The 19,967-nt window shown below is 43.0% G+C and overlaps 1 protein-coding gene across 3 annotated transcripts in view; it reads left to right on the top strand.

Moving 5' to 3' along the window:
• CMC1 (C-X9-C motif containing 1) overlaps window positions 1–19,967 on the top strand; it is a 77,001-nt gene that overhangs the window by 41,939 nt on the left and 15,095 nt on the right. For all 3 annotated transcript variants that reach the window (XM_089690811.1, XM_089690819.1, XM_089690808.1), the window contains one exon: window positions 19,472–19,562. In XM_089690811.1, the coding sequence (XP_089546937.1) occupies window positions 19,472–19,562 (91 nt within the window). The remainder of the gene's footprint in view (window positions 1–19,471; window positions 19,563–19,967) is intronic.

Raw genomic sequence — 19,967 nt, 5'->3', positions numbered from 1 at the left:
TTTATCTCATCCCTACCATATTTTAATTTATTGTGTTTGAAATATGCATTTTGGTTGCTAGGGGTTACTGCAGTTTGCAGAGCCTTATAAAACAGGACCTTTTTATTAACAGTCAGCATTAACAGCTGTATTTGGACAGCATTTGTCTTGATTTTCTAAGTCACTTTAGGCTTCCAAGAAAAAGAAAATTAACCTTTTTAACACGTTGTACCCTGCTGGCAGCTTGCAATGACGCTGCATCCTTCTCAGTGCTCCTATGCACTTAGCACAGTCCTCCACCTCAGCTGCTCTTTGTTTTAACGCCTGCAAATCATATCATTGCAAAGTGTTGAGCATACAGAAAATAAATAAATAAAAGTAGCCCTCCCTATTCATGGCAAACACTTTCATTTATTTGAAGAGTGTGATCACAATATCTTAAGTGTTGTGATAATATACATGGTGAGATGACACCTCAGTAGGGCCAGCTACTAAGTAGAAAAATTGTAAAGATTTTTGAGCCGCAGCCAGGGCAATGCTAGCAAAGTTATGCTGATGTCTGTAGTTATGTTTTTTAACAAGTTTCAGCCTTGCTGCTATATCTCAGTGGCTGTTGAATACATTGCTTGTAACTTAGAACATTTCTTATGATGCGAAACATGACATGGCTTACTGGCAAGTGTAGCTATCAGATAACAGAAGTAACTCCTACACCCTTAAGCAGTAAATAAAGATAGCACTGCTACGAAAGTATAAAACCAGTAAGGTGAAGCGATAGAAACAAGTTGCAGTAAAAAAACTAGGTTGCGCTAAACTGTTTCATAACTGATTAAAAGGAGAACTCAAGGCCGAAAACATTCAGTGATGTAGGTAAAGTTAGACGTTTTCTTTCTCCTCTTCCTCCAGTGAGAGATTTCTCTGTATTTCACCATTGGCTCCTCTTCTCAGAGTTGAATTTGAAGTTTCCTCTTCTCTTCTAATGAATTGAATTCCGGGATGAGAGCAGAGAGTCTCTGGAAGTGAGTGTCCCTCACTGATGAGTAATTGGGGCACTGTAGCAGGGAGTCGTTTTCATCCTCCAGGTCCCCCTTGTCGCATTGCTGGAACAGTCTACTCTCCCTGGGCTTGTAGGTCTGTCTGTGCCATCCTGATTTGATTTCCAGGCTGTGGGTGCTCAGCCTGTACAGGCTTAGAGTCTGTCTTTGGGGTCATGTAGCACCTCCAGGTATGAGGCCAGTTTGTAGTCTCTGCAGTGACTGGTAAACAGTTTCTTGGAGTTTTTCATTTCTCAATTCCCCAACATATTTTTTTTTGGAATCATTCATTATGTTTTTTATTTGAGATTTTGTCGGTCCAGGTTGTTCGGTGTTTGGGATAGACATGGCGCTGATGAGTTGTTGCAGGCCACGTGGCTTCGTCTGCTCCTTATTGGTCATTAGGGTCTTGAGGTGGTATGAGTTAGGACTGCTGTTTTGTAGGTGATCCCAGTATGATAGCGCCCTCTTCTGTACTTCCCAGCTCAGATCGGCAAGAACTGTTGGAGGTGCTTCAATGGACTTGGATAAGGTGCTTGCAGAATTCTAGATGAAATATTTCTGGTGGGCTAGAGTCCCATTTGGATTGGTCTGGGTAAGTGAGAGGACCCCAAACTTTACTGCCATATAGGATTGGAGTGAAGATGCTGTCAAAGAATCTAAGCCAGACTTTTACTGGTAGTTTTAGGTGGTACAGCTGTCTCCTGATGTTACATAAAGCTCTGCATGCTTTGTCTCTTAAAGCCACTATGGCTGGCTGGAAACCACCTGATTGGTTCATTTCTAGGCCAAGGTATGTGTAGCTGTTTGTTTCACCAAGAGTGCAGTTGTCTAATGTAAAGGAAGGGCTCTTTGTTTTTGTGTTCTTCCTTTGGAAAACCATGATGTTTTCTTTGATTTGGGTAGTGCCCATGTAGCACTGTATTTCTTTAGCACTTCCAAGCTGTCTTGTAGGCCTCTCTCTGTTGATGACAGTAGTAAGAGTTCACCCGCATACAGCAGGAACTTCACCTCAGTGAACTTCACCTCAGAAGTCAGTCTATGTGCTAGGGAGGATTCTAGAGCTGCAGCCCAGTTCCTTTATGTAGATGTTGAAGAGGGTTGGACTTAGGCTGTAGCCGTGTCTGATTCCACGAGTCTGTTGGAAGCGCTCTGTTCTTTTCCCAACCATCTTATGCTGCATCTGTGCTCAGTATATGAACTTTTAATGCCATCATATGCTTTTCCTCTTATTCCACTTTCCAGTAGTTTGAGGAACAGACCTGGGTGCCGCAGAGTCAAAGGTTTTCTTAAAGTCCACAAAATAGGAAAATATCTTTCCATGTTTTGCATTGTGGACATGGTCCTTGATGAGACTGTGAAGGGTGTAGATGTGGTGTTTGTGTGGTGTTTTTTTCTCTCTCTTTCCTACGGAGCTTTTCTGTTTCTAATGATTGTTCTCCCTGTCTACATTATAGCCACTGGGGCTAGATAGAAGTATAGAAGAAATGTAGCCAGCCTGTAAGGTTGCAAGAATACACTGGATCCTGCTGTAGGTGCTCTGCTTTGCATGTAGTGCATTAGGTAGCATTAGCTACAGGGTGTTTTTACAGACCGAGGGCAATGGACTGCCAGTGGCAGAGTCTTTTTTCCAAAAATGCCTGTGGGGGTATGGCCAATGTGTAGGACAGAGCCAGGATGGGGGTCTGTCAGAGCTTCAGTAGTGAGTACAGAGCTGGAGCCCTTCAAACATTAATGCCCAGGGTGCCTGAGAATCTCCGAAACCCCCCCTTGGAGTATGGGGTAGGCAGGAGCACAAGTTTAAGCAGAAAGTGGAACTATCACAAGAATAAAAAAGGAAAGCTTGTTAAATGCCCCCAGGGGTTCCTGTGCACATAGAACTTGTCTCCATTAAAATCCATCAATCAATAAAAAGCCTAAGAATATGAGCTTTCCTATGGGGGTAAATTGCAAACACCTTTAAGCCACACTCCCTTTCAATTCTGCAGCGCCTTGTCTTCTTTTTAGTCCACACAGTCCAGGGGAATGGGGAGAGTGGAAACTGTCAAATTGTATGCTGAATGATTGCAGAGATTTCATGCACAAACTGACAACAGCACAATCCAGGTACTACACTAGACTATCTTGGACAAGTACAATAGCCAGAGTGTTTTTGTTAATGAAAGTGCATTTTTTCCATCTGCAACCATTCACAATACAAGGTGACAATTCCCACAGTGTGGGCCTGATTAGCTGGCAGTACGTGGCCTCATTCAGAGAAGATTTTTACTCCAAAACGCTTTGCTCAGAAATATCCTATTAAGGAAGTTTTCTGAAAAATTGGGTAGCGGGGGTAGATCATGTCAGTGCAGTCATAAAGCTGAACTTCAAGAATTTAGACACTGTGCAAAATTTGCTTGCTTACTATGGGTTAAGTCCAACAAGGTGCATGACACCTCATAGACTTATCTCTGTTATTTACAATTGACACTTTTATTGAGCCATCGCTTGAGTGTAGAGTATCATTTCTGGGTCTATAAACTGCAGTTTTGCGCTCTGCCTCCTCCCCACATCAAGCTTTTAAACTTACGTTTCTCTCCATTACGGTGAACACATCTTGTGTCAAGGTGTCATTCCCTGTACCAACAGAAGAACACTTTCAAGGCTTCTGCTAAAACCTTCTTACAGTTCGCAAACCAAATTAGGGAGTCAAGCCCATTCTGAACCTGAAGACTCTTAATTTTGTTTCTACGGGTGCAAAAATTGAGCATTGAAATTGCCAGGATGCTCATTGCCTCTCCTTCCAGATGATGTTATGGCATCAGTACACATTTTGAGATGATTATTTGCACATTCCCATCTTTCCTCCTAATTTTGTTTCTACGGGTGCAAAAATTCAGCATTGAAATTGCCAGGATGCTCATTGCCTCTCCTTCCAGAGGATGTTATGGCATCAGTACACATTTGAGATGATTATTTGCACATTCCCATCTTTCCTCCTCCTCCTCCTCCTCAGCGTTAACTGCGTTTTTTTATAGTGGGCGATCAGCATTCTCAATTTGTTACCCTCCCCTTTAGCCTTTCTAGAGCCTTTCGTGTTTTCACCCAAGGTGCCTGCCCCAGTCTTAGTTCTGCTCTCATGTTAAAGGAGCAAAAGGAGCAGTCCTCCCTATCCCTGTCAGCCAACATCCATCAAACAGTGCAGACTTTGCAAAGCTTTGGTTGTATCCTCAGTCTTTTGAAGTCAGATGGATCCTTCTCGCAGATTGGAGTACCTAGGCCTGAAGCTAATCACAGTATTCCCAATGCTCACATTCCTGAAGATGGTTGTTCAATATTGATGGGTGCTTCAGGGACCACAGGCTGGAACCATAGACAGTAAATGCGAAAAAATGGGGTGCATGCGCTGCCAGAACCCAAGATGGCCGCTCCGTAGCTGAGCTTTGCTGCCACTCTGCAATCATAGCAGCACCCAACCCGACAAATGGGACATAATCACCCATAAATAAGGGGATTACCTCCCTGACACCCGCACTTACCATGCCGAGGAGATGGAAGTCTCCCGTGATCCCCCAGTGGCTCACGGACTACCTGGCCCAGGACACACATGGTCAAGATGGCGCCGGCTCATCCCTACATAGGTGCTCCATCCCTGCTGCAGAATCCAGCTCATACACTCCAGATCCCAGGCTGAGCGTTCCACTATACGACGGGGACCCTGGTGAGTCTTCACATCCACACTCTCCTACATCCAGAAGCCCTGCTAAATCTAGGCCCAGGATTGAAGATCCCCTATTAAATGATTTCCATCAGTCAGATACCTTATTTTCTCCTACACTACAAAATCAATCTGCCATAGAAGAATTCCCAGCTTCTGACCAACTGGTCTCTGAATTAGCAATGAAACATATTGCTGTGTAGTGTTTGTTACAATGATAATAGCATATAACTAATGTGGTAGCCCCCATCTCTAACGCTATATCTGACCACGCCAAAAGCATACATCATATTGAGAACAAGATGTCTGCCATGTTCACAGCACACAATACTGTGGTAGATGCCTACGCTGACCAAGAGTCTGAGATTAACATGCTGAAATATAAAATAACGGACCTAGAAGACCGCTTGAGGAGAAATAATATAAAAATTTGTGGGATCCCAGAAACTGTCACTTAAGAAGCTCTTCTACCATTTATCCAACAACTTATGAAGCGCCTAATCCCAGCTATTACACCCACGGAAGCCGCGGTTGACAGAGCACACAGAATTCCCAAATCGTCATTCCTACCAGCTTCAACCCCGTGAGACGTTCTAATCAGAGTTCACTTTTACCAAATCAAAGAAAAGCTTATGTTAGCTGCAAGAAATCCCACAGTACTCCCTACTCCTTACGCAGGTATCAAGCTCTTCTCTGACTTATCTAAAGAAACCCTTCTCACTCGGAAGAAGCTGGTCTCTATCACCTAAAATCTGAGAAACCATGGTATTGGCTACCAATGGGGATTCCCCACTTAACTCATTATTAAACATCAAGGAAGATCCTTCATCATCAGAGGCCTAGAGGATGTCATACACCTTCTAAAAGAGTGGAATATGCTCCAAGTGGAAGATCGCCGACCACACTCTAATCAGCAGCACCACCAACAAATGGAGGGGGACTGGACATAAGCATTCCCCTACCAACAGTCAGATCCTGACCAATCCCTCATAAACCTACAGCTGCAGAGTTTTGGCTCTTATATTGTTATTCTCCCTTCCAGTGTATGCCAGCCATACAAGTTTGGCTGATATCTGGCGATACCTTCCGGTTCCTTTTTGTTCTCCATTGCCCCAGTTTGACAGTAGTTTTTCAAACTACCCATGTTTCTTGCAAGAGGTTTTTAGTTACCTGTTCCTTTGTTCAAATCATCTACCACCACCAGTCGCTGATACTCCATGCTAATCCTGCATACCATATACAAAGATCCTCAAGCTCAAAATCTCGAACTGCCAGAGCCTCGCCATGGTCTCACACACCTAATGGCCCACTCAGGCGCTCCTCCTTACCCTTCTGCACTAACACGTTCCTGATCACAAACAGCCTTAATATAGCCTTAAACTACCTATGCAACCACAGGCGCCTTCACGCCTGCACCATCACTCCTCACTACACAAATGATTAATATCCTATCAATCAATGCCACGGGACTCAATTCCCCCTTTTAAGAGATCATTTCTAAGCAAAGAAATTGCTACACAGAAAGCCAACGTCGTCTTCATGCAAGAGACTCACTTTGCAATATCTAAAACAACCCTTAACATCAAAAATGTATCTACAAAATTCCTAGCCTCTCGCCATAAAAAAATAAACGGAGTCATGACAGCCATCAAAGATTCCCTTCAATTTCTACTCCCTGAAGAATATGCAGATCCAAGCGAACGCTTCCACATTCTAGTGGGCAAGATGGAAGATGTCCCTATTACGCTGGTTAACTTATATAGTCCTAACTCAGACCAACTCCGTTTCCACAAACTATTACTGTCAATAGTCAAGGACAACTGATAATAGGAGGAGACTTCAATATTGCAGGAGATGTACCACCTCTAGTAAATGATCCTCTAAACAAAGTATCAACCAATTCCTGCATGAAATTGACCTATAAGACATATGGAGATGCCAGCACGGCACCGAGAAGGTACTATTATTACTCCCCATCCCAACTGTCATACTCTAGAATAGACTTTTTCCTCACAGACAAATGGACCCTACAGCGTATCTCTTCTTCCTCTATAGGTTCCATAACCTGCTCAGATCATGCGCCAGTCAGCATCACTTTACCTCTCCAAAACAGAACCTCCCTTCCTAAACCGTGGAGGCTTAACTCTACCCTCCTGTCAGATCCTAACCACAAAAAGATCATAGCAGATGCTCATGATCTCTTCTTCGAAACAAATACTACTCCTGAAATTTCTGTCAGCACACTTTGGGCCACATACAAAGCCTTTATACAAGGAGTTCTCATCAAACTATCATCTCAACTCGGAGAAGACGCCAGATTGATGAACTCTTAGACGCCATAAAAACAAAAGAAGACTTAAACAAAATCCTTCTGAGCAAAACTCTGCGGACTTCCTTAAAACAAAAGAAAAACTTTGATCTCTCCTCCTCTATAAGTATGACCTGAACTTAAAGAAAGTAAAAGCCACATACTACTCTCTAAATAATAAGGCAACTTCAATCCTTGCTACATCAATCAAACACCAACGCATTAAAACAAAAATCAGAACAGTCCAGCATCCAAGCTCCAATAAAACTTTAACCCCCTAGATATTGCAAACGCATTTGCGGACTTCTACGAAACTCTATATAATCTTCAAGATGACCGCAACACCCCCCAACCCTCCACAGAGGGTATACAAGCCTTTCTAAAATCAATTAAACTCCCAACTATGTGCGCAGAACAGTTACGAGGCATCTCTGACCCATTTACTGCCACCGAAATTGAATCTGTGTTTCGTTCCCTACCACTCCACAAGTCACCAGATAGCGATGGGTATACTAACGAATTCTATAAACAATTTGCTAATATCCTCTCCCGACATCTAACCACCCTTTTCAATGACGCAGCCTCAAAGGGTACTATACCCAAAGAGATGCTACAATGAACCATAACGACTATACCTAAACCGGGGAAAGACCCACAAAAAGTCCCAAAATTACAGACCCATATCTCTCATTAATACAGATATCAAATTGTTTGCTAAACATTTGGTCTATGACTTATTAAAATACTAGACAAACCTATAATTCACTGTGATCCAGTCAACTTTTGTTCTTGACCAAGTCCAAGGGGATCACTGACTCATAGCTACAGCTAATCTAGCAGTCAGAAACCTGTACGACTTTTTCTTGCTCACCTCGGGATGTTGGGGGCAGCAACCCCCTGCAGGGCTCCTTGAAGGGATTTTTTGAGCTTTATCAAAGTTACAGGGAAAACTAGTTCAAAACCTCAGAATTTTTGGCCTCCCGCCACCACACGTGGTGCCTTTGATTAAACACTCAACATTTTGATGATGTCCCTAGATTCAATTTATCAACATATTTTTTCTTCTGGTCAGCAGTTCCTTAGCATGTTGTTTTAGGATATTCACTATTTGGTGAATGTTTCAGACTGTTTTCACTTAGGGTTGAATGCTGAGAATGTTACATTCGTCAACTTAAATATTAGAAAATACAATTTTGCATGTTAAAATAATTTTAGCAAATTTTGTGTGCATGCTGACACATTCACACAGCAGTTTTTTTTTATAAATGAACCTCAAGGAGTCAAATAATTATCTTGTAGGTAGGTCCCAGAACTGGTAACATGCTTTGCTAAAATGGTGTTTTTAATATCACCTTAAAAAAAAAAAGCTTCATAAATGAAAAAAATAAAAGTAGCACCTGTTTTATACCGAAATGGCAGATGCACTCTAAATATAATTGTCTGCAATATTCTAACCTAATTCTGTTGGTTAGAAGATAAAGTAGTAAAGAGCTAATGCAATTAAAAATGTGTGACTGAACTATGGCAATTTGCATTGATTTATGAGGAGAAATTAATATGGATAAAACCTGCAGCCTTGTTTTATTTATGGGTATAAGCATAGAGTCTGTAGCTCCATAGCATAAGGGTTCATTTTATCACCTGACAATGATTCTGCCGCTCTTCTTGAAGTAGGGCTGTTTTTATCACCATTCTGAAGCAAGCTTGCTGCCTTATCTAAGGGTCTCTTCCTGGGATATCGCACCTTTTAACCAAACAAGACTGGTGACTTAACAAGTGAGAGGGACCTCCCGATGGCTTTGCTAAATAAAAGCAGCCTTCAGAAGCGTCAAGAGAAATTATTTTTTTACTGAAAGCAGTTCAGCAGTCATTTTCCAGTAGGGACCTCACATCATAACTTCACTAGACTACAGCTCAAGAATGTGTACTGTACTTTTTATTATAGTACTTGTATACTGTATGTGAGAGGACTTTATATCCATCCATCCTTTTCGTTTTCATTCTTAATGTGATATATATTTATATATATATATATATATATATATATATATAAATAAATGTATTTTTGTATTAACCGTTTATATGCAAAAATGTTTGTTTTTTTTCTTTCTTGCATTGGACATTTTTCATTGCAAAAATGTATATTGCTAAACCAAGCATCTGACACCGTGTCTGTTTTGTTTTTTTTCATTTGTTTTGTATTTCTTGTGTATAATTCACTTTAGCCAAAGTGCATAGCAGATGCATAGTATTAGTTCAGTGGGATTCCTTGCATGCGTGTGTATGGCCCCTAATGATTTTTTTTTTTTTATATATATTATTGCTAGTGTGCAGGTGGAGCAACTCTAGGCTCCCTTTTATATGTTTTGAAAACCACTCTCAACTGCTTTGCTTTCCTATTTACAGAGCTGAATAGCGAACACTCAGAATACACACTGTTCATATGAAGCTATATAGAGAGTCTTTTAGGCAGGCACAGTCACAGAGGGAGCAGCTGCTGCTGCACTGTGACTTTCAAGAACCCACAATGAATTAAGTTTGTATTATTTTTGTATAAAATGTAAGTAATATAAAAAAAGATAAAAAATAGTTTGAACATTTTTTTCTGTCCCATATCCAAAACAGGAAGTGAGAGAAAATCCCACCAAACTGAGGGATTCCCTGGTTGTCACCAGGGTCAATGGAACTAGTGTCCTCATTGGAAGATTACTGTTCTAGGGACAACACAACATTTGGGATTTTCTTTTACTTTCACTTTCAATGATAATGGTAAATATGAAAAATAGGATGAACCTCCCTAATGGGGGCACAGGCAGCAAAAACAAAATGGCATGTGTTTAATCCCTCTTCACTCTATTCAAAACAAAATAAACGTTTTGCCTTTAGTTATACTTTAAAGTCACTTAATATGGCCCTGAACTAAAAAAGTAGAGAGTTGTGTGTTCTGTATTCACATCATTGTGTTAAGTAAGGAGCCATCTATTGGGCATTCACTGCAATTGCACTGCTTCTGATTACTAGATAACATGGATGATGGCATCAGGGGACATGGCTTAGGAACAGGAAGAGCTCTATTGTGGAGTCACAAAGACAGTGTACAATGGGTAAAAAGTGGGTCTGGTCAAAAGAGCAGTTGCAGGATGCCTACTTACAGTACCTTAAAGTATTCATACTCCTTGGCATTTTCCACATTTTGACAGGCTACAACCAAAAACATAAATGTATTTTATTGGGATTTTATGTGATAGACCGTAATTGGCACATAATTGTGAAATGGAAGGAAAATGCTAAATGGTTTTCACATTTTTTTTACAAATAAATATCTGAAAAGTTTGGCTCCATCCATCTTTCCATCAACTCTGACCAGCTTCCTTGTCCATGCTGAAGAAAAGCTGTATGTTTAGGGTCGTTGTCCTGCTGGAAGTCTTTTTTAGACTTGAACATGTTTTATTCTAAGATTGCCCTGTATTTGGCTCCATCTATCTTTCCATCAACTCTGACCAGTTTATCTGTTCCTGTTGAAGAAAAGTTTCCTCACAACATGATGCTGCGACCAGGTGGGGATGGTGTGTTCAGGGTGATGTGCAGTGTTAGTGTTCCGCCACTCATAGTTCAATTCTGGTCTCATGTGCACCTTCTTCCACATATTTCCTTTGTCCCCTACATGGCTTCTCGCAAACTAAAAACGAGACATCTTATGGCTTTCTTTCAACAATGGCTTTCTTCGTGCCACTCTTCTATAAAGGTCAGATTTGTGGAGTGCATGACTAATAGTTTTCCTGTGGACAGATTCTCCCACCTGAGCTGTGGATCTCTGCATCTCCAGAGTTACCATGGACCTCTTGGCTGCTTCTCTGAATAATGCTCTCCTTGCCCATCCTGTCAGTTTAGGTGGACAGCCATGTCTTGGTAGGTTTGCAGTTGTGCCATACTCTTTCCATTTTTGTATGAAGGATTGATTAGTGCTCCGTGAGATGTTCAAAGCTTGGGATATTTTTTTTTATAGCCTAACCCTGCTTTAATCTTTTTCCACAACTTTATTCCTGACCTGTCTGGTGTGTTCCTTGGCCTTCACGATGCTGTTTGTTTACTAATGTTCTCTAACAAACCTCTGAGGGCTTCACAGAACAGCTGTATTTATACTGAGATTAAATTACACACAGGTGGACTCTATTTACTAATTAGGTGACGTCTGAAGGCAATTGGTTCCACTAGATTTTAGTTAGGGATATCAGAGAAAAGGGGGCTGAATACAAATGCACACCAAACATTTCAAATATTTCTTTGTAAACATTTTTGAAAACAATTTATCATTTTCCACTTTACAATTATGTGCCACTTTGTGTTGGTCTATCACATAAAATATAGTACGTTTTTGGTTTTAACAAGACAAAATGTGGAAAATTTCAAGGGGTATGAATACTTTTTCAAGGTACTGTATCTGCTTTATTATTCACAACTGACTTCTCTCACATTGTTGAACAAGCTTGCCTGATTCTAGGGCCCCTTTAATTGTGTACCACAGTCACAACCCTTGCAATATCTGAATGGCCAGTTCTAAAATTACCAAATGGCAAACCAGTCTACACTGACAGTACACAGCTAGTAGTTGCTATTTCCATGTTAAAAATGCTCACGTAGGTTTTTTTTTTAACCACTTCAATACCAGGCACTTTCCCTTCCTGCTAAGGCCAATGTTCAACTTCCAGCGCAGTTGCACTTTAAATGACCATTGCTGCGTCATGCAACACTGTACACATATGACATTTTTATAATTTTTTTTCACACAAATAAAGTTCTCTTTTGGTGGAATTTAATCATCACTGAGGTTTGTTTTTTGCTGAACAAACTAAAAAATAGTAATTTTGAAAAAAAAAAAGTTTTTCTTAGCTTCTGTTATAAAACTTTGCAAATAAGTAATTTTGCTTCTTCACTGATGTGCTCTATTGAAGCTGCACTTATGTGAACTGATGGGCACTGATGAGTGTGCAGTGATGGCCACTGAGGCTGCACTGATGAGGAGACACTGATGAGGCTGCTTTGATGGTCGCTGATAACATGGACTGATGGGCACTGATAATCTGCACTGATGTTCACTAATAATCTGCACTGATGTGATGAGGCTGCACTGATAATCTGGGTACTGGTGATAAGTGGCCTCATTATCAGTGTAAACAAAGTACGGTCAGACTGGCCAGAGATCGACTCTCCTTCCATCACACAGATACAACGCGTGAGGAAATGAAATGTCGATAACCGGCATTTCTGTTTGTGACCAGTGTGATTGGACACAGCTGATCACATGGTAAAGGGTCGCTGTGATTGGCCCTTTACTGCGATCTGTGGCCAGCTGTGTCCAAAAAATGCACTATACAAAAAAATACAGTATACTGTATATGCTTTTGTATCAGCAAGCATGTTAATAAATGTTTAAGTAAAATAATGTGACACATAGTACGCCCAATCTAACATTACAAAGAAAAAAAAAAAAAGTAAAAGGCCTGCATCAATCGAAACAAATAAGAGTGCAGTTATTATCTGATATGAAAGGAAAGATTCTAATTAAATCCTTGTGCTAAATAAACGAAAAAGACCTTACAAACAGTATGTGGCTGCAGGCCAGCCGTGGCGAGACTTGAAGATCCGATTTGGTCAGTGAGTGAGAAAATGCTTACAAGAAGGATTAATTTGTTGATCACAAAGCTATAACGTTGTATTAGAAGCCCTAGTCATGTGTAAACTAATTTCAGAAGCTATAAATTCAGCTTGTGCCATCATGCAGAATGTATTGGTCCTTCCATTTAATTGCATCCTATATTTGTATTTTGCATCTCTTACATATATCATTGAAGAATATCAAAAGTATAAAGGTTCTGTTAGTAAAATCTTTTAGGTTTCATTTAATAGAACAAGCTTTCTTCAGCTACAGAATTCTGTGGATTTTGTCACTGTTAAGGAGTTAATTTAACTTGGTAAGAAGTTGTATTTTTTCACATTTTGAAGACCAGTCTCAATTCACAAAGCATTATCACCAGAATAAGGATCTTTGTTGTCAACCATGTGACTGTAGAAGCCTAGAAAAGTGACGGCAGAAAAAGAACGAGTGGTCCATCGAGTCCGCCCCTTTTTTGTTTTATTATTATTATTATTATTATTATAAAATATTTATATAGCGCCAACAGTTTGCTCAGTGCTTTACAATATAACGGGAGACAATACAGCTTCAGTACAAGAGGATTAGGAGGACCCTGATCCTTGGAGCTTACAATGTAAGAGTTTTTGTCTTTTTTTATTTTATTTTTTTTTTCGTTCGCTTTTATAGATCTATGCTCGTCCCAAGCATGTTTGAAGCTATGTACTGTTGACTGGCTCACTACTTCTGCTGAAAGTTTATTCCAAGCATCAAATACTCTTTCAGTAAAATAATACTTTCTGAGATTAGTTTTGAACTTTCCTCCAGTTAGCTTAAGGTAATTTCCCAATGTTATTGATTTTGATTTCCTGTTGAAAATACTGCCCTGCTGAACCTTATTCATCCTCTTGATTAATTTAAAGGTTTCAATCATGTCTCCCCTCTTTCCTCTAGACCAGTGGTCACTAAATGGCAGACCACGGTCTGGAACCGGACGGAGGGACAGTCTTATCCGGACTGCAGCCACACCTCCGTCAGGTCCCCCCACCCAGCCACCGACGCCATCCCCACAGCAGGCGGGGTGCGAGGATCTGTAGATCGGGACTGAGGGGTGGGACCTGCGGAAGTTACCATGACAAGTGGGCGACCGCCTGGCCCGCCAACATGAAAAGACTCCTGCCCCCCGCCTCGAGCCACAGAGAGCGGAAGACACCAACAAGCCAGGCAATGACCAGCTCCCGCCCCCACACCCCACCCACCATAAGGACGACACGGGCGGCCAGGTGGGAGGCCCAGAAGAGGACACCCAGCAGTGGCATGGCTACGGTCTGGACAGGACCGCCCTTTGGTGGGTGGAGCGTGAGAAGCTGCAGATCAAGTCCAAGGGGCAGGAGCCGGCAACCACCCAGCCAGTCAATATGCAAAGACCTCCATTCTCTGCAGCTCGAGAGAGAAAGCGTGAGCCCGCCCACACCAGCAAGGCAAGCAATCGCCCACCTGCCAACACAACAACCTAGGCAGCTCCCGCCCCCCACACCTAGCCCACCATGAGGCCGACACCAGTGTCGGGCCAGAGGCCCAGGAGAGGACACCCCAGAAGGATTAGTGTCTCTGCCCTGCCTAAGGTACCAGGGGAAGTCTTGCATTAAAAGGGGCTCTGTTGTTTTAAAGGGTGCTGTGTTAGGGGCGCTGTGTCGTGTTAGGGGCTCTGTGTTAGCGGAGCTGTGTTGTGTTAAGTGTGCTGTGTGTTTTAGGGGTGCTGTGTTAAGGGCACTGTGTTGTGTTAGGTCTGCTGTTATTTTAGGGGCGCCGTGTTGTGTTAGGGGTGCTATGTTTTAGGGGCGCTGTATTATGTTAGGGGTGCTATGTTGTGTTAGGTGTGCTGTGTGTTTAAGGGGTGCTTTATATCTGTTTTCCTGGACTCTGCAGGAGATGGATGATTTGGTGCGAAGAACAGAGTATGATCTCTTTGTTCCTTGGTGAAAGTGCAATCCAGGTCCCTAAATTACATTTAGAAAGAAAGCTGTGAGTGGACGGGGTATGTTGCAATTAATTTTGATCTAGGCAATGTGATTCAAAAGATGTTTGGATGTTAGTGAAGACATTCCTGGGTTCCAAAGTGGTGAGAAAATGTTTAACCTGTATTGTTTGCCAGAGCTTTATCGAGAGATTGGTAAGGTTTGTTATATTTGACATTGAACGCCAGCCCCCCTGTTGCCAGGAAGGCTTTGAAACTGAACCAGTTAGGGATATAGTTGTGTATCCTGTACACCTTGTGTAAATGCTGTCCAAGTACAGGAACCATGGAAGATGGCTGATTTACCTGGTGCAATAATACTCTACATTTTGATAGTGAATAATGTGGCCCCTAAAAGCAGGTGATGTTTGTCCAAAGTGGGGACATTCCTCTATAGTCAAGGTAAAGCAGGGAGAGGAACTGCAAGTTCATCCTGTTCCAGTTCTACCCAGCATTTAAATAAAGTATGTTTGCACTAGTCTAGTACTCTGGATAAGTGTACTGCTTGATGGCTTTTGGTAGGATCAGGAAAGCCAAGTCCACCTTTTAGTTTTGGCATGAGCAGCAGTAAATAGGAGATGCACTTCAGTCAAGATGTCCAAAGGTATTGTCAGAATTTGATTTTTACTGATTGCAAAAAGGTTTACTTTAATGTTATTTGTTCTGTGGCTGGCAGTGTTGATATTTGGAGCTTCAGTTCTCAATACATAAATTGTTTAGTTGGGGAGAACTGAGTATGTATCTAGCTTATGAGATTTGGGGTAGAGCTCTCCAGGTTTCTCAGTGAGAAAAAGAGGTCATCTGTCTAAGCGCAGACTTTAAAGTGGTGTTTGGAAGTTTCTATACCCTTAAAGTGTTGCTAAACCCAGCACCCTGCATTCACTATATCTGGTCTCCCACAATACACAGAACATGGATGTGCAATTATTTTAGAAAATATAAACTGTTAAATACCTCATTCTCATCAGCAGTATATAGCAGTTGGACGGAAGGGTAGGCAGGACAGAACACACAAAGAAGATGGTAAACACACAAAGCTTTATTGAACTGTGGAAGGCACTCAATCAGGGCAGGAAGGTAGCTTCCAGGTACCCAAAAAGGGCAAGAGAGGGGAGGAGCCCAACATAATTGTAATCCGGCCCACGATAGGGCACTCTAGGTAGCAATGGCCCGAGCACTCGGGGGCAGTCCAGGTAGCAGTAATCTGGGCACACAATAGGGGCAGTTCAGGTGAGGGTAATCTGGGTACACAATAGGGGCAGTTCAGGCAAGGGTTATCTGGGCCCACCATAGGGGCAGTCCAGGACACTCCGCAACATGCGGCTTGTAGGGACACTCACGGTAGGTGGCTTCCAGACACGCAGCAGCGGGCGGCTTGTAGGGACACTCACGGGAGGCGGCTTGCAGACACTCAGCAGCAGGCGGCTTGTAGGGACACTCAGCAACAGACAGCTTCCAGGGACACTCCACAATGGACAGCGGCCCTCACAGCGGTCAGCTTTCCAGGGACAGCAGCGGTCAGCGGACCGAGATCCTCGCAGGGCTCAGCTCTCCAGGGACAGCAGCGGTTAGCGGACCGAGATCCTCGCAGGGCTCAGCTTTCCAGGGACAAAGCGATCAGCAGACAGGGAACCTCATGGCACTCAGCATTCCAGGGACGACCAGCGATCAGCAGACATGGAACCTAACGGCACTCGGCGTTCCAGGGACGACCAGCGATCAACAGACAGGGAACCTCACAGCACTCGGCGTTTCAGGGACGACCAGCAATCAGCAGACAGGGACCCTCACGGCAATCGGCGTTCCAGGGACGACCAGCGATCAGCAGACAGGGAACCTCGCGGCATTCGGCGTTCCAGGGATGACCAGCGATCAGCAGACAGGGAACCTCACGGCACTCGGCGTTCCAGGGATGACCAGCGATCAGCAGACAGGGAACTTCAGGGCACTTGGCGTTCCAGGGACGACCAGCGATCAGCAGAGAGGGAACCTCACGGCACTGGGCGTTCCAGGCATGACCAGTGATCAGCAGACAGGGAACCTCACGGCACTCGGCGTTCCAGGGACGACCAGCGATCAGCAGACAGGGACACAGCAGGCTTGTGCAGGTAGGGACACAGGCTTCAGCAGGTAGGGACACAGCAGGCTTCAACAGGTAGGGACACAGCAGGCTTGCAGGGGCTCGGCAGGTTCTTGGCTGTGGGGTCTGGCCTCAGCGCAGACCCCGCACAGCACTCTGTCCCGAGCAGGGATTGAGCACACACGCACCCGCCGGGTTCACGCGCCGGCCTTCTTGAGCCGGCGCAGGACACTTCCCGGTTGCCCCGGCAATGGACGGCCCAGCGTTGGGTTAACGAGGCATGCCCCCTTGACACGGGCTGCACTCTCGAGAGCGCGGCCTTTGTCTTCGGCGCGGGAAACTTCGTGCCCGCGCTGCTCCCGCCGGGGGGTGTGCAGCGGCCCTGCTCCAGAACCTGTATGGCCGGAGAGGTGTGAATGCCGCCACGGGGGGGTCATCTTCCATTCGGCTGCGCAGGATGGGAGGAAGTGACAGTGGCAGGGGGGAGACCTGACACTTCTCATCCTGTGTGGCTCAACTTCAAAGGCCGCTACAGGATGAGAAGGGGGGTGTGTGAGTGGACACAGGCACCAGGATGGGGGTGGAGGGATTCCTACAGAGGAGCAGGCACGCCGTGACAAGCAGTCTTGAGTCCAGCAGAGCACTGGTTAAAGCTTGTAGTAGTAGTTTTCTTTCTGCTCTAGGAAGATGGCCTCTGTCTGGACAGTGCTGATTGGCCCTGTGCTGATCACATGAGCTCTCCCAAGAAAAAAACCCCTCTCTAGCAATACACACCAACTGAGCATGTACAGAATGTCTCCACAACATATGTCTTAGGAGATAAGAGGGGTGTACTGAAAGAAGGGGAGGATCAGAGAAGTCAGGATCAAACAGCATTTTTACACAGTGCGGAGGATTAACCCCTTGGGTTCCATAGTGAGTATATCGAGCATGCTTTACTGCATATATTATTACTATACAGGATTTATATAGCGCCAACAGTTTGCGCAGCGCTTTACAATATAAGGGAGACAGTACAATTACAATACGTTTCAGTACAGAAGGAATATGAGGGCCCTGCTCGTGGAGCTTACACAGACTGATTTTACTGTTGTGGGTTTAGTAACACATTAATGTGGTTTACTCTAATATAATGCAGGAGTGACTCTGGTATTAAAAAAAAAAAAAAAAAAAAAGAGTTGAGAGTAGATGGCATTAAGCCGCTTTCTCATATCTCCAAGACCATTTATCTTCAGGGTTAGCTTTGGGAATTCCCAGTCTAAGGTTTTTTTTTGGCATCGATGAAATAAGCTGAGGTGATCTGTGTTCAGCATTGAAATTGGGCAATAGGTAGCACAATGAGAGGCATATTTGTCTTTTTTAGGGATGAAAGAAATATGAGCCCCCAGAAAGTTGGTGAGCAATGTGTTCCCATTTAAAAGTGAGTTCTAGGTACTGAGGAAGTTTGGTATAAGTGTATTCGAGTGTTAATAGAGTAAGGTGAACCTGCTGGGGCCAGATGCTTTTTTTTTTGTTTTCAAACATTTGAGGGTCGATTAAAATTTTAGTGTTCAAAGGGGAGAGTCAAGCTTCCCTTATTTGTGAGGCAACTTGGGAATTTATTACCTTGTCAGTAGACTATGTGTTGAATATATGGGCATAGACATTGTTCCCTTGGGGATTGGAAACCTTCAGTATCTGCCGGTGCCAGAGGAGCACTCCATATATTCTGAGTTGCAGTTACACTATTATTGTTTGTTCTCTGCTGTCTACTGAGGCACATGAGCCTTGGAAAAAAAGTCAGCAATGTTCTGGCAGGCAGAATCCCTGTCGCTTCGTCAGTACTGTTAACAGGCGAATATGGCTGCATGTTGGTCCAGAGCTTCATGGGGAACCTTCTTTAAGCCACCATCGCTGGACCACACCCCTCCACAGAATGCCATTTTGCTTGGAATGCTGTAACTCATGAATGATCTGTACATTCTAACAAGATTATTAGTCTTATGGAAATCTATAATTGCTAGCCTCCTTCTGAAAATGCTAGTCCTTTGGCTGTAGCACTAGTTATTTGACTTTGTGCATCACTGGCCTAAAACAAGTACGCAGGTCTGGATCTCTGGCATTACTTGTTACATGCATGTTCTGACCAGCATCTGGCTAGAGACAGCATTGAGCTGAAAGTGGCAACTAACTGTACCACAATGGACATTTTAACCTTATTTCCTGACCGTTGTCAATGGGATAAGAAGCAAAGAGAATCTTACCAGCAGGAACACAAATCGAAAATAAACTTGCCAGGTGTTAAAACTTTTCCCCATTTAGCTGAAACAGTTTTGCCCATTCTATTAAATAGGTTTTACCTGTCCCCCATTCTACTTAAAGGGGAACTTTGATCATTTTAGTGTTTGAAATTAGTTGCTTTGCTAACCTTAAAAATGTTTAAACTTTTTGTTTTATATTTGATTTTACTTGGTTTCTGTGGGCATCTGCTCCACTTTTGTTCCGTGATTATATTCAGTTTATGATCAGTGCTGTGTTTACAATAGCTTTTTGAAGTGGTGAAAGAAAAGACTTATCTTCACCTTATGCTTTATGTATGACAGAACATATCCCAGTGTAGTCCTCTTGTTCTGAGGTTTAATACCAGATGCAACATTTTAACCACTTCAGATTGGAAAGGCGTGACAAGCAATGGAGATTTATCAGATATGAACCAACTATTTATTGTGGTTTTTTTATCTTTAGCTTTCACAAAATGCTGTCAAGAAAGTGGTTTTCTCATGGTGGTAAAATGTCGAGATGAAAATGCAGCACTGAAGGAGTGTCTCACAAAGCAGTAAGTGGTATTTTCCTTTCCTTTCACCACTCAAGTGTTTTGTTGGTTTGAAGAATGACTGCCCTGCTATCAGATACACGTGTGGTAGTGTCTTCTAGGCTTCAATTACAGCACATCAATAGGACAGAGTCAGCCTACTTTACTTTCCTAATAGAGAAGAAGAGGAGAGCAAAGTAAAATTATTTCCTGATTACACGGTAGACACTGTGTAAGAGCCTTTCAAATGAAAAGTGACATCTTCAAAATGAAAACAGGATTTTTTTTGCAAGAAAACCCCAACTCATTTTAAGTAGCTGGGCTGCAGGGGAATCTTATGCTTATGTTTGGATGTTTTTGCCCAAATAGCGCATTTAATTGGTAGTGTAGCTATGGCTGTGAATAGCTAAAGCATCTTTAAAGTGCAAT

This window comes from Staurois parvus, unplaced genomic scaffold, assembly GCF_062004578.1.
Source record: "Staurois parvus isolate SC_StPar_1 unplaced genomic scaffold, SC_StPar_1.0 ptg000021l, whole genome shotgun sequence".
Taxonomy (NCBI): Eukaryota; Metazoa; Chordata; class Amphibia; order Anura; family Ranidae; genus Staurois; species Staurois parvus.
Note: the sequence above shows the minus strand (reverse complement) of the source record. Positions and strands in the feature narration are given on the sequence as shown.